This window comes from Oncorhynchus kisutch, linkage group LG8, assembly GCF_002021735.2.
Source record: "Oncorhynchus kisutch isolate 150728-3 linkage group LG8, Okis_V2, whole genome shotgun sequence".
NCBI classification, from domain to species: domain Eukaryota; kingdom Metazoa; phylum Chordata; class Actinopteri; order Salmoniformes; family Salmonidae; genus Oncorhynchus; species Oncorhynchus kisutch.
The window spans coordinates 71694351-71709731 of NC_034181.2; the positions used below are offsets into that span (position 1 = coordinate 71694351).

At 42.3% G+C, this 15381-nt stretch overlaps 1 protein-coding gene and 1 pseudogene across 11 annotated transcripts in view; both read left to right on the forward strand.

Annotated features, from left to right (window-relative positions):
* The window catches only part of LOC109881437 (mitochondrial glutamate carrier 1-like), a 35552-nt pseudogene extending 34960 nt beyond the window's left edge, over nt 1-592 (forward strand).
* A 4987-nt stretch (nt 593-5579) lies between these two features.
* The window catches only part of LOC109881438 (synaptotagmin-7), a 107036-nt gene continuing 97234 nt past the window's right edge, over nt 5580-15381 (forward strand). For 9 of the 11 annotated variants that reach the window (XM_031831092.1, XM_031831091.1, XM_031831097.1 and 6 more), the window contains exon 1: nt 5581-5986. In XM_031831092.1, coding sequence (XP_031686952.1) covers nt 5953-5986 — 34 coding nt within the window. In that variant the 5' untranslated portion in view covers nt 5581-5952. Of the gene's footprint in view, nt 5987-15381 lie in introns of all 11 variants that reach the window. The other 2 variants (XM_031831098.1, XM_031831099.1) reach the window with 2 other exon arrangements.

Below are 15381 nucleotides of genomic sequence, written 5' to 3' on the forward strand. Positions count from 1 at the left end.
TATATTTTATATATTAGATTCTTCAAAATAGCCACCCTTTGCCCAACCTCAACCCAATTGAGATGGTTTTGTATGAGTTGGACTACAGAGTGAAGGAAAAGCAGCCAACAAGTGCACAGCATATATGGGAACTCCTTCAAAAAAGCATTCCAGATGAAGCTGGGTGAGAGAATGCCAAGAGTGTGCAAAGCTCTCAGCAAGGCAAAGGGTGGCTACTTTGAAGAATCTCAAATATAAAATATATTTTGATTTGTTTAACACTTTTCTGGATACTACATGATTACATGGGTGTTATTTCATAGTTTTGATGTCTTCACTATTATTTTACCATTAAGAAAATAGTACAAATTAAGAAAAACTCTTGAATGAGTAGGTGTGTCCAAACGTTTGACTGGTACTGTAGATACACCACTATATCACGACCCTCTTGTCTAACAGGAAGATTCTGCGCCAAGAGTGTCCCTCTGCTTTCCAGAAGGGGGCGTACTGCCATGCTCTGGTCATTGCTCCCCTCTTTGGCATTGCACAGGTGGTCTACTTCCTGGAAGTGGGAGAGTTCCTTCTCAGCTTCCTGACTCAATGGAACAACTAGTCTTGCACTCTCATAAACAGCCCACAATGGAGGCAGATAATTTGTCTCTTTCCTATCACACACAGCCGACATTGGAGCTAGGTAATCTGGTACCTTCCTCTCATACACAGCCCACACTGGAGCCAGGTAATCTGTCACTTTCCTCTCAGACACAGCCCACATTGGCCAAAGCCCTAAGGAGTTAGTTAGAGTCAGACAGAACGGTGTGTGTTCTAGACCAGAGTTTGCCCTCTGCACCTGTTGAGGGTGTTCTGATAGGTCATCCTTTTTTATATCCCCTACCTGAGATTAATTACTGTAAATATTTAAATTTAGGTCTGATTTATAACTACAAAATAATCATTCAATTTCATTTCAAGTGTACTTTTAGTAGTGCCTTATCAAGGTTAAGTCATGGAATTCTCTTTATTGTTTTTACTAAGATGTTGCTATCATGATATATAAATCTGTCAAATCATATTAACTCAGTGTATATCAACATGACTGTACTGTAATATCTTCTGTCTGTATTGATGCTATGTTTTATTGTGGTTTTGTGGCTGTTTTGCACAGCTTCTGTACCTCTTTCCAAATTGTGTTTCCCTCTTCATCCATGAAGAAGCTTTAGAATTGCATTCTTCTTCCAAGAATGCAATGAGTTTTTCTTCACAGTGATACTAAGAGCTGGGGTGTATTCAGGGTGTATTCAGGATTACCAAAGATAACATAAGATGTTGGCAGAGGTTGGAAACAATGTACTCAAGCTGTGTGCCTAGAAAGAGTCAACATTGGCTGCAGCAAACGTAGCTGGTTGGTGACATTGGTGATTATACACCAAACACAATTTGCTGCCCAGCCACCATGTTGGCACCATTTTGTGACTAGATGTCAGTTTAGGTACCTGCCTGAATTTTGCTGATAGAAACTCTCCTTTTTGTGGGCAAAATGTTTTCCATTTGGTGTCAACGTTTTCTGTTAGAAAACATTTGGCAACCGACAAAACGTTTTGCAACAGAATCTGCTAAATTAATACAACCCAGGGTTCTGAGAGTGGCACTTCACTCACAGCACTCAGCCCGAGTCAAGTCATCAAATCAAAAATATAAAAACCCACCCTTGACATTTGTGCAAGCCCATCGCCATTATCATTACTGAAAGGTACATTTGTGGACCCTGTCTGACCCTGTATCATAGTAACCTAGATTATATTGTGCTGGTTCTTCCCTGGACCTTTATTCCCTCTTCTCAGGAGGACACATGCACGTCCAAGCACTTATGTCGCCACCCCTCTTCCCTCCCCTGTAGATATGGTGGGTGTTGGGTTATCAGTTTGGATATGGATGTGCACTGAAGGTGTAAAACAGATTGACAGCTAATTCATTTGAGGCAAAATAAGAAAGGAAAAAATGTATTCCTCTCGTATATATTGCTGTCTAAAAAATGAATGGGATTGTGCTACCTGTGTTGCCTTATAATTCTTTCTCTCTATTTGTGTGACAGTCTTTGGTGTGTGGTTTGTCCTCATTCTACCGTAACAAGTCTCAAGGAAATCTGAAGAGGCCCCCTGGACTGTGGTAACCAAGGAAACAATGGAGGGAGGGCTTCACCAAATTAATCTATCTCAGTATCTCGCTGTCTCTGTCGGCATGTCTCATTCCTATGGAACCATGTGTCCATCCAATAGCCAGATTCTCTAGTTCACATGGGCATGGCTATCCTTGTGTCCTGTTGCTTTCTTGGCATTGTCTCCTTTGGAGGAGATCCATTTCCCACCTGCAGTGTTTGTCTTTCTCCACTCCCATGGATACCACTCAGATCCCATTTCAAAACAAGCAAGCAGAGACACTGTGTATACAGGACACATTATTTACACCTCACATTGTTACGTGGTTATTACGGTGTTAGCATCTGTCCAGTGGATGGAGCAGCTGCAAGCCGGCATGCATTTAATGTATACTACATTTCATAGAATTGAATACAATTACAAGAAGGAGATGTTTGTACTATGATTATTATTGATATGATTAATTATTAATAATCATTCTAATATGTTATTATTATGTACTTTGTATGCTGCACAGGGGAATGTGGCTAATACAGGTGGAGTCAAGGAACAGGGTAAACCGATAAGAAATGGGAAGAAGAGAAGGGAGGGGAAGAGGGAGAGATTAGAGATGGGGAGATCGAGGCACTCAACCAAATCAGGGCATAGATTACAAAAGAAGTGAGTGCCTGGAGGGTGAGAATCTACTGTCAAGGACTGTCAAACACACACAGACCAGAGGGGATGTAGATGCCCCACCATTATTTAGATCAATTTCATTATATTAATCTAGATCCAATTTATCGTAGGCCTACTGTCACAGGCAGTGCCATACATTTCACTTTCATAAGACTTAAATTGCCTTCCTAGTGATCAATTAGCTTATTTACTCTGACATTTCATATGTTGAAACATTACATTCTCAAGGGGAATTGCAATAGCTGTATTATTCACCCTTTTTCAGGGGAATGGGAGAGTATGGTGTGTAAATGGCTCAAGAAATTACCTCTACCTCATTTGATGGTGTATAACAGGCAGGAATTGTGTCTCAGGGCTATGAAAGTGGAAGAAATTGTACCAGCAAGTATGGCTGAAATGGATAGGAATATCTACTGTATGTAGCTAAGTAATCTGTTACGGTTCTGTTGTCATTATTTGCAATCTACAGTACAGTAAATGGCATTGATTCATCAACAATTAATTTACTGTAAAATTGACATAACACTTTTGAAAACTGCACTAAGGTCTACATTAGCCCCCCCCCCCCCCCCCCCCCCCCCCCCCCCCCCCCCCCCCAGCAGATTGGTATTGGGGCAAGCTGGCGGCTGCAAAATGACATAATGTCAATGAAAACCCTCGAGGATCAAAGCATTGCTGAAGTTGCATTGATGAAAGAGTTGCCTTGAGTTCGGAGGCGACAGTGTGACAGGCTAATTAATATTCATGCTAGAGATGATGGGAGAGACAGAGCAAGAGAGAGAGAGAGAGAGAGAGAGAGAGGGAAGGAAGGAAGGAAGGAGCAAGTCCTACGAGAGATGTAGAGAGGGGTTTTGGAATATTTGTTTGAGATCCAGCGTGTAGCTCTGAGTGGGTTGTAACCTACACTCTAAAAAATGCTGGGTTAAAAACAACTCAATTTGGGTTATTTGGTAACCCTGCGCTGGGTAAATATTGGACATATTGGTTGCGTTAATAACCCAACATGTTGGGTTGTTTGGATTACCAAACATGGGTTAATTTAACCATCAATTGTTTTTTTATTCACTTTCATGCTGGGTATTTTTTAATGTAATTCCCGGTTATTTTAAGGAGACTTGGCCTATTATGGGTGTGGCTTTAATATCGTTATTTTTGGCCACCCATGAGAGTAAATGTCATTCTGGTCAATCATTTTAAGTTTGTATATTACAAAATAAAATGTTTCTTGAATATCGTTGCAAGTTACATATTTTAATATAAAGTTAATAACATTATAATGGCAGCAGGTAGTCTAGTGGTTAAGAGCGATTGGCCAATAACCAAAAGGTTGCTGGTAGGAATCCCAGAGTTGGAGAAGTGGAAAAATGTGGTGTTCTGCTCTTGAGCAAAGCAGTTTCTTGTGTTTCTCAAGAATGGTCCACCACCCAAAAGACACCCAGTCAACTTGACAAAACTGTAGTAAGCGTTGGAGTCAACATGGGCCAGCATCACTGTGGAACGATTTCAACACCTTGTAAAGTCAATGCCCCGACGAATTGAGGCTGTTCTGAGGGCAAAGGTGTGCAACTCAATAATAGAAATGTGTTCCTAATGTTTTGTCCATTCAGTGTCAGTGATAGAGAGAGAGAGAGAGAGAGAGAGAGAGAGATGCCAGACAGACAACTGAGTTCTGGGACAGAGAAAGCATTATCTTGCAGCCAAAAGGCTTACAATGAGACAGGAAGAGGCACTTGGCCAGCATCGCTCCAAGGATCAGCATATACACTCCAATCTCATGGAGTTGTCATTGGCTTCCATTATTATTGAGCACTCAAGGTTAAGGAATGGAAGATGGGTAAGACAAAAGTAGATGCTTATGCATAGACCACCTTGTAGGCCTACAACCCAGTTGCTTTAGCACATTTTGTTTGAAACATTTTAAATGTAAAATTAGAGTAAGAATGTTTCTCAATGTTATATGGGCTAGCCTACTTATCAATATGAATTAAATGCGTAATTGATAGCCCATGTCATTAAATACTTGGCATGTGGTCAAATGAAGATGGGTAAATAAGATTAGGCTACACCAAACTTGAATAGGCCTTCATAAAATAACAATTATTGAATGTACTGTTTGCCATTCGATGTTCTACAACACTAGGGACCGCTGGTGAGCCATGTCAGTCATGTTGCTACGGGTGGACGTGAGCAGTGAGTAAATCAACTTTTCGTATTGGCTATAACAGTCATATGGCGAACACAGATTGAGTGTTAAAAATAACAGGCTCAAGGAATCGAAGATGAAGAAACGCTTATCACACAAAAAATGTGAAGGATGTTAGGCTACAGTATGTGCGCGCGAGAAAAGGGAACCGTTTCTCACGCACGAACCCCAATTAATTTCCCACCTGCAGTTGGGAGTCACTGACAACCTGTCGCCCATAGACTACCAACCAGACCAGGCTGAGACTACACATCTACAGACACCTATTCGCACATTTCCAGTTTGGTTACTTATGAGGCCACAAAGGCACACACATTTCCAGGTCTCTTTTTGTGGTGAATCAATCCCTCTCTCGCCCCCTCTATATGTAGTAGCCATCTGAGACGGTTTCTGGAATTCTCAAAGGACATGCTTATGAAATGAAGGGATTATAATAATAATAGTGATTGGGGTGAGGATAAGGATGGTGATATAATGGTGACTGTAGACTAACATCTAACTAGGTCGAACGAGGAGCGTACAATTTGGCGACGATGAAGTCCCTTAAAAAAAATAGGCAACATTAAAGTGTATGGTTCCAGCCCGAACACGGATTTTGACTCCAGCTGCGAGTACTTTGCACGGACTGCTTTCACGTCACCCCGCCCGTCTGCCCGTCTCCTCCCTGCAATCTTATTGCGACCATCTCTTTTGAGCGCATCTGAACTGGAGAGAGAGAGATACTAAATAGATTCAGGCACCAACATTTACCTACCTGCTCGAGCGAAATACGGGGAGGACGCTCAAGTACGCGCGCGTCCACGCGCACTCGCTGAGCAGCAAGACAATATAAGGCAATAAATAAAAACCAAAATTGGAATTTGAGTTTTCAACACGAAGGCTATTCCTTAAAAATAAAAATATAAGAATACAGCTTTACTGAAAAAAGCAACAGCCATGCATCTGAACAGAGAAGAAGGGAACAGCAAAGGTGAGAGAAATACCCCAATTTATATTTTCCATGCCAGACTGTCTGTCTCCCTTTTAGGCTAGTTTGTTTGAGGCTCTTGTGATCGTTCAAAAACGCCCTTGAGTAGGATTTGTTGGTCTCAAGTAATGATGCTGGGAGTCATCGCCACAACACAAGCAGCATGTTATTGCTGATTTTACTAGTGTCATCTCTATCAGAATGCATAGCCCATGATGTTGTTTACTCGTTACATTCCTTGTCATGTGCCTGGATGACATTCAAAGGCTACATCATCGTTCAGAGACCGCACCAAAGGCAATTGTGTAGATGGAATTACTAAAATTAGGCTGGCAGCATGGAGACTCGGGTGTAAGTTAAAGATGCTTGTGCACTTGTTGTTCTCTCAGTATTGTTAACGTTAGCCTACATGCCCGAGTGTCACCGGTTTTTATGTCAGGTAAACTGAGCGGCAAAGCACACAAGGTCATCTCATCTCCTATCATGTCCACGGGTGTTTGTGTCCCTGTCTGAGAGAAGGAGGGAGAGAGGAGCATATTGTATGTGTGTGTGTGTGTGTGTGGGGGGGGGGGGGGGGGGGGGGGGGCACCTATTTAAGAAATGTATCCCACGTGCATCGGGGGCGTGACAGGGTACATGAAGGAATAGTGGCCCTCTTCCCGCCCCTATGTGTCGCCCCTGGTGGCAAGCAGTAGGCTGCACACCTTGACAGCAAACACCTGCTGCTCAGGGAGAGAAATGTGTGAACTGAATGATCCTCTGTGAAGACTGTCAGTAAACGTGAAATGGCTGAAAACAGCTTTATTCATTCATGGCCTCATTATGGCAGTGAAAAATGCACTTCCAATAAATCGCCCAGTTCCAATAAATATTATTGGCTGTAGTCTGAATATTATAAGAAGGCCTAGTTCTATAAACACTGTGTCACTTTGAACATCCCTTTTGTGACAGATCACTTGAAAAATAGGCCTATATATTGAGGGTAATTTGCAGAGAGGATGGTGTCTGGAACAAGTGTGTTTCTGAACACTGTACTCTATAAAATGACCTGAATCTATCCACATAATAGAGCAAAAGCAAAATGCAAACTTTCATGAACACAGAAAATGTGAGATTTGTTCATTTTCCATCATCCACTCTAGAATTACAGGCTTATTTACTGTAGTTCCTACAGCCATGTGCTGTATGCCAAAAGTATGTGGACACCTGCTCATTGAACATCTCATTCCAAAGTCATGGGCATTAATCTGGATCTGGAAGCACAGAATCGTCTAGTATGTCATTGTATGCTGTAACATTAAGATTTCCCTTCACGGGAACTAAGCTGCCTAGCCCGAGCCATGAAAAACATCCCCAGACCATTATTCCTCCTCCACCTAACGTTACAGTTGGCACTATGCATTGGGGCAGGTAGTATTCTCCTGGCATCCACCAAACCCAGATTTGTCCTTCAGAGTGCTAGATGGTGAAGTGTGATTCATCACTTCAGAGAACACATTTCCACTGCTCCAGAGTTCAATGTCGGAGAGCTTTATACGACTCCAGCCGAAGCTTGGCATTGCGCATCTTAGTGTGTGGCTGCTCGGCCATGGAAACCCATTTCATGAAGCTCCCGATGAACAGCCTTGTGCTGACGTTGCTTCCAGAGGCAGTTTGGAACTTGGTAGCGAGTGTTGTAACCAAGGACTGATGATTTTTATGCACTACGCGCCTCAGCACTCGGCGGTCCTGTTCTGTGAGCTTGTGTGGCCTACCACTTCGGGGCTGAGCCGTTGTTGCTCCTAGACTTTCACAATAACAGCACTTACAGTTGACCGGGGCAGCATCCTCTGAAACACAAACCAGCCAAGCCGCGCTGCTTCTTGACACAATGCCCGATTAACCCGGAAGCCATCCACACCAAGGTGTTGGAGGAAACACCATACACCAGGCGACCGTGTCAGTGTGCATTGCGCCCGGCCCGCAACAGGAGTCGCTAGAGCACAATGGGACAAGGACATCCCTGCCGGCCAAACCCTCCCCTAACCCAGACGACGCTGGGCCAATTGTGCACCGCCCCATGGGTCTCCCGGTTTCTCCCGCCTGGCACAAAGCCGCCATAGTGGGATTTTGCGGAGGGGGCACACTGACTTGACAATGGAATAAGAATATATGGATGAGCGATGACCGAGCGGCATAGGCTAAGATGCAGTACATATTATAGATTACAGTATATACAATGGGGCAAAAAAGTATTTAGTCAGCCACCAATTGTGCAAGTTCTCCAACTTAAAAAGATGAGAGAGGCCTGTAATTTTCATCATAGGTACACTTCAACTATGACAGACATAATGAGAAAAAAAATCCAGAAAATCACATTGTAGGATTTTTTATGAATTTATTTGCAAATTATGGTGGAAAATAAGTATTTGGTCACCTACAAACAAGCAAGATTTCTGGCTCTCACAGACCTGTAACTTCTTCTTTAAGAGGCTCATCTGTCCTCCACTCGTTACCTGTATTAATGGCACCTGTTTGAACTTGTTATCAGTATAAAAGTCACCTGTCCACAACCTCAAACAGTCACACTCCAAACTCCGCTATGGCCAAGACCAAAGAGCTGTCAAAGGACACCATAAACAAAATTGTAGACCTGCACCAGGCTGGGAAGACTGAATCTGAAATAGGTAAGCAGCTTGTAGGTAAGCAGTATGTCTTCCATATTAGGAAATGGAAGACATACAAGACCACTGATAATCTCCCTCGATCTTTGGCTCCACGCAAGATCTCACCCCATGGGGTCAAAATGATCACAAGAACAGTGAGCAAAAATCCCAGAACCACACGGGGCGACCTTGTGAATGACCTGCAGAGAGCTGGGACCAAAGTAACAAAGCCTACCATCAGTAACACACTACGCCGCCAGGGACTCAAATCCTGCAGTGCCAGACATCTCCCCCTGCTTAAGCCAATACAGGTCCAGGCCCGTCTAAAGTTTGCTAGAGAGCATTTGGATGATGCAGAAGAAGATTGGGAGAATGTCATATGGACAGATGAAACCAAAATATAACTTTTTGGTAAAAACTCAACTTGTCATGTTTGGAGGACAAAGAATGCTGAGTTGCATCCAAAAAACACCATACCTACTGTGAAGCATGGGGGTGGAAACATCATGCTTTGGGGCTGTTTTTCTGTAAAGGGACCAGGACGACTGATCCGTGTAAAGGAAAGAATGAATGGGGCCATGTATCGTGAGATTTTGAGTGAAAACCTCCTTCCATCAGCAAAGGCATTGAATATGAAACGTGGCTGGGTCTTTCAGCATGACAATGATCCCAAACACACCACCCGGGCAACGAAGGAGTGACTCCGTAAGAAGCATTTCAAGGTCCTGGAGGGGCCTAGCCAGTCTCCAGATCTCAACCCCATAGAAAATCTTTGGAGGAAGTTGAAAGTCCGTGTTGTCCAGCAACAGCCCCAAAACATCACTGCTCTAGAGGAGATCTGCATGGCGGAATGGGCCAAAATACCAGCAACAGTGTGTGAAAACCTTGTTTTCACACAGACTTACAGAAAACGTTTGACCTCTGTCATTGCCAACAAAGGGTATATAACAAAGTATTGAGATAAACTTTTGTTATTGACCAAATACTTATTTTCCACCATCATTTGCAAATAAAATCATTAAAAATCCTACAATGTGATTTTCTGGATTTCTTTTCTAATTTTGTCTGTCATAGTTGAAGTGTACCTATGATGAAAATTACAGGCCTCTCTCATATTTTTAAGTGGGAGAACTTGCACAATTGGTGGCTGACTAAATACTTTTTTGCCCCACTGTACATATGAGATGAGTAATGAAAGAAATGTAAACATTATTTTACCTGCGGGTGATGGGCAGGACTCACAGGAGGTATGTTGGTAAAGGAATTTAATCAAGCTATGTAGCCTTTTGATTTCTTCTTAATGAATAAATACAACTAAAATGTTTTGTTTTTTCTCTGTAATACTAGCCACCTAGCCATTTTATGACGTTGGCTTTAACTAGCCAGCTAGATAGGTTCCAAATCTCCCAACATCAAAACTATCTACCATTCCATTTCAGGCTATCAATTAAGTTAAAGTAGCTTGTCTGACTATCTTAGCTGGAAAGCCTGCTGGCAAGGTTTCTAGACTTTAGAAAAGCAAGCAATTACTAAATGTACTGAATAAAACTCACATTCCTTTCAATCTTTTACCCAGATTTTAGCAGAGATGTAGAGAAGCATATGTGACCAAACACCTTGATTCGGGGCTTATGTAGCAACATTTGAAATAGTGTTTTTTACATTGGATAAAAGCAGAGACACAGAGCTACAAAATGGTATATCATACACTACATTTGAGGCACAATGGGACAGTAATTCTGCTTTGGAAGTTGATAAATTTATAACCTCACTTTTGAGAAAATTCCCTTTGAATGTTTTGGAACCTACTGGAGAGCTCTTCTTTGTGTCAAGTCACTCTGGTTCACACTGACTGTGTGCAATGCCATAAAAATCATCAGATCTTTCTCCCTCTCTGTCACGAATGCCATGGTTGCCCTTAGTTTGAAGATATAATCCGGAGACAGGTGTTCTCTTTTCAACTCCCTCTGCATTTGCAATCAAATGGCAAAATTCTATTAATCTCTACCAGACATTCCACTGATTTCAAAACTCTGTCAACTTCTTCCGTGACAACAACACTGTTGATCTCTGTTTATTCCCCATCACTTTCATCAGAAGACTCTACAATGTCTTCTTCAAAGAACATGTTTTTACCTAAATCAGGGATTTCCTAATCATCTGATTCATTTTCAGAGTCAGAGAGAGTCAGCATGGCACGATCATCCTCCAGAAAGTAGTCCATCACAACCTTTTCCCACTGACCTTTAAATTCAGGGGAACAATGTTATTGGGAGCAGTAGCAACATATTTGCAGTTCTCCACTCATCTCTCTGCATGTTTAACCCACTCATTATCTCAGCCAATCACAGCTAGTGGGAAGGTTCCTGTCTTTTTCTGTGGCTAAACCAACTTGGCTCGTAATTTAACAACTTTATTCACATTTACAGATGGCATACAAGTTTGTTATTAAGGCACATGAAAGTTCAAATGTTCCAGAAGGCATTTCTGCCAAAAAACACATTTTGATAAAAAAAAATAATGTTCAAATGACTCTCCTGTGAAGTCGTGACTTCCAACATTCGCCTAGTTTCCTGAAACAAGTCACATATCACTTTTTTTTATAGAACCACAGTATGCTTAGATATGCTAAAAAAATACTTGGTTTAAATGTAATCATGATATTAGTGTATGAATTATGTTACCATGATATGTGCCTGTATCCCGTGTACTGTGTTGTAATTTTTATGTCCTAGGCATGTTAGTGCAGTATATTGAGATGTGTGATTTACAACAGTCAAAATGACACCCTCATTAAAATGACAATTGAACAGGTAAAGACGTATGCTAGATGACCTGTGCAGAAAAATATACATATTTTTTATATAGAATTAGGCATAATGATTAAGACTCTAGATTGCAGGAAAAGCTTTGTCAGGTGTTTGAAATACTTTGTGCCCCTTGAAGATTTGGGCTATCACTATTTTATTACAGTGATAAGTGTAGGCAGATTTTTCTCTCCTCACAAGGCCACTGGCACTGCAGTGGATGTGCCTGTCTCGGGTGGGGCGAAAGGTCTATATTAGACAAGTGTTTTACTGGCAGGTTTCATTAATGGTTATTGGCATAATTATTGTTTGCCTATAAATGTATCATAATATATTTTCTAATGGTATGATTATTTCTATAACAAGTGGGGGAAAGAACAACATGCCACAGGTAGGCCTGATTATCATGAACAGTCAAATCATTTATTTTTATTTTTAAGTTGATTAATATTAGCACAATTCTGCCAAATTGCATCCCACACTGGGTGGCCAATATGACAGTCAGATGATGGTGTGTTTATATCACAGCAATCCTTTCCAATACAGATGTCTGTCCCTCCATTATCAGTAAATCACATACATCCAAAATGTTGGCCTTCACAGAGGACTACAAGGCTGTGGAATCCAGAATGTCCAGCATGTCTTAATTCCACTCTGGAATGGTTTCCACCAATCCATCTCCCAGCAGGGAATCTATTTCCCATCAGGAATGGTTCCCTGACAGGCACCCTGTGCTGTGGGGGGATCCCTGCAGTGGCAGGTGATCTGACATCGGCACACACTGGCGCTATTGACTCTGGTTAATCTCAGCCCTAGGTAAAGATTAGACCACATCTGAACCCTAACTCACTTATCAGACAGCAATAACTACATTTAGTAGGGAATTCTTCAACCGCCACAACCAATGGCCTTTCCGTGGAAAAGCAGTTTTAGGGGGTTGTAGGTTTTGATCAGTGGGGATAGGTGGAAGCTCAACATGGTGATAAAGATTTTGTGATGAAATTCCTACCACTATTTATAGAGGTCACAAAGCCAAGGGAAAAAGGTATAGATTTGATCTGTCAAAGGTTTTTCAGTGATTTCAGAATCTTGAGCCTGCTGGCGGCCAAAATCCAAACATACCATTAATAATGTTATGCAAAATGTCATATTAATGGTATATGTCAAATGTTATGTAATTGGAGGGTTTATCACCTTTATCCATCCTGTTTATTAGTATTCCTGCAGGGTGGCTCTGTCATAGCAGAGCAATAATCCAAACACTGGAAGAAGGTCAGAGGTATTGTGTTAGATGTCAGGACGTTTATCTAATGTGTTCAGGTCTCCCATGTTAGATAAGTTAGATCAGGGTAATACTTCTTCACTGGAAAACAAACTGCCACTCCTCTCAAAGCATTGTGGCCATTATGCATATACAATACATGAATTATCAGCTTAGATCTAGCTACGTTCACAAAGTCTGTGTTTTTGGACATGGACTACTCACATAACCACCTGTACTGCAGATACACTCCATGCCCTTTTTATGGCCTTTACCTGATGTGTTCTAGTGTGGATGGAATCTGTGATAGCTTTGCTGCAGGGTGTCTGTAATGTCTGTCTAGTGCGCCTTGTCTCATGTGGGCTAGATCATTGATAGTGGAGGACAGTGAAATGGTTTCACTCTACTGTGTCTTTAGTGATCTGGGAGTTTGCCATGGCATCGCTCTAGTTCTATCATCCGTTCTGTGGATAAGAGATGTGCTGGGAGATTGTAGCACCATGACTCTGTCAAGGCCAAACGCAGAGAAGAGACAGTGAGGGAGGGAGACAGTAGGTATGGAGGGAGGGAGACAGTAGGTATGGAGGGAGGGAGACAGTAGGTATGGAGGGAGGGAAACAGTAAGCATGGAGGGAGGGAGGGAGACAGTAAGCATGGAGGGAGGGAGGGAGACAATAGGGAGGGAGGGGACAAATGGGGAGATGGATGCACACATTGGTCAGTCATGCTGAGGAGCTTTTTCCATCCCGGCAGTTTGTAAACGTCTGAGGTAATTGCCTATTAATACCAGTATCCAGATCCATTGTCAAATGTCTTGTTAATATTACATTCCTTAGAAGGAGAAATAATGAGCTCCAATCATCTGGCTTATCAGTGTTTTATATGAGGAGAGGGAGGAGGAGCCGGAAAGAGGGAGAGGAGAGAGAGAGAGAGAGAGAGATGGAGGGAGGAAAAAGCAGCTATTAGTCAGGTGCTGGCAATAAAAGCCATCTGAAATTAATGTATTTTTATCCAGTGGTGGTATAACTCTGGTGTGTAATGGGGGAAGGCACAGAGATCAGTTCCTCTCACTATCATACAGACTCAGGAAGTACAGAGACTGGAAGGCAGGATTGGAGAAGATGTGGTTCTGTTTGTTTTTACACAAAAGGCAAAGAGGGGAAATCAGACTGGTACATAGATAAAGAAAGTGAGACTTGTGATACTAGGGCAAATGATTTGAGAGAGACAGAAAGTGAGAAAAGCATGGATGAGAAGCAGGGCATGGAATGGGTGTTTTGCCTGGGTCAGACATTGTCCCCCACCGTCTCAGTAAACCGTCACATTGATTAACCAAGACGGAGCCTGACTTGGATTGAAGGGAATCAGGAGGGAAGGAGAGAGGTGTGTGTTTGTGCGTGTGTGTGTGTAAGTGGGTGCATTAAGATGGGCGTAGGGTTACACACCAGTTTCTCTCTACTGTTACAGAACACTCTCTGGTTCACTAGAGATGGTGGTGTCTCATGTGCACGACTCAAGTCTCTTCCCCTTGCCACCACTGCCTCCCTGTCTTTTTGTCTCATGATTATTCACAAGTAGATGCATACATTCAGGCAGACACCAGGAAGAGAAGAGATAATGATGAAATCTGGTTAGGTGCAGGCGAGAAACTCTCTCAGCAGCAAGTGTTTGTTGAGAATGATATAAGTGGACAAAAAGGTTTATGGAGAAAGATGGAAAATGAGAATTGGAGATAGAGACAGAGAGAGGGGGTTTGCACTTTGAGAGAACATCTAGGCTATGCCTCCCAGAAGAGAGTGCTTTTAAAGAGGCAGAAAAGAGAGAGAGAATGTATGCCTTTTAATCAGTGAGCTCATTGAAGGCGTGTTGGTTCCCAGAGGCTCTACATGGACAGTAAAATAGAGAGAGAGGAAGGGAATGAGGGAGAGAAACGGGAGGGGTGATGCATTGTTTTGTTTCTATTTCTCAAAGTTCCTAGCTCCGTTTGTTTTGGATGTTGATAATGGACTGCATTTAGGTGTATTTTACTGTATCAGATCAAATCAAAATGTATTGGTTGCGTACACAGATTTGAAGTTGTTATCGCAGGTGCAGCAGTTATATCTAGCAATACAATAATAAACACATAATCCCCAAAGTTTTTAAATATATAATTAAGAAATATCAGACAAGCAATGTTAGTGTCCAGAATATAAATTTGTTTAAAACTTTTTTCGTTACTACATGATGCCATATGTGTTATTTCTTAGTTTTGATGTCTTTACTATTATTCTACAATGTAATAAATTGTCTGAGTCATGTGTATAGGTGGCAGGGAAGTCAGGAGAATCAAACTGAGTGTAATGGAGTATAACAAATAATAACAAATAAACAAAACATACTCCAAACACTGATGGCTCCATCAGCGCGTCTACACAGGCCTCGGGGACGACCCGGAGGGCGAGGTGCAGGGCGATCCGGATGGAGACGGTGGAATTCTCGCAGCATGGAAGGATCTAATAAGTCCTCCACCGGAACCCAGCATCTCTCCTCCAGACCTTACCCCTCCCAGTCCACGAGGTACTGAAGGCCCCTCGCCCGACATCTCGATTCCAAGATGGATCGAACGTAGTACGCCGGGACCCCCTCGATGTCCAGAGGGGGTGGAGGAACATCCCGCACTTCAGCCTCCTGGAGCAGGCCAGC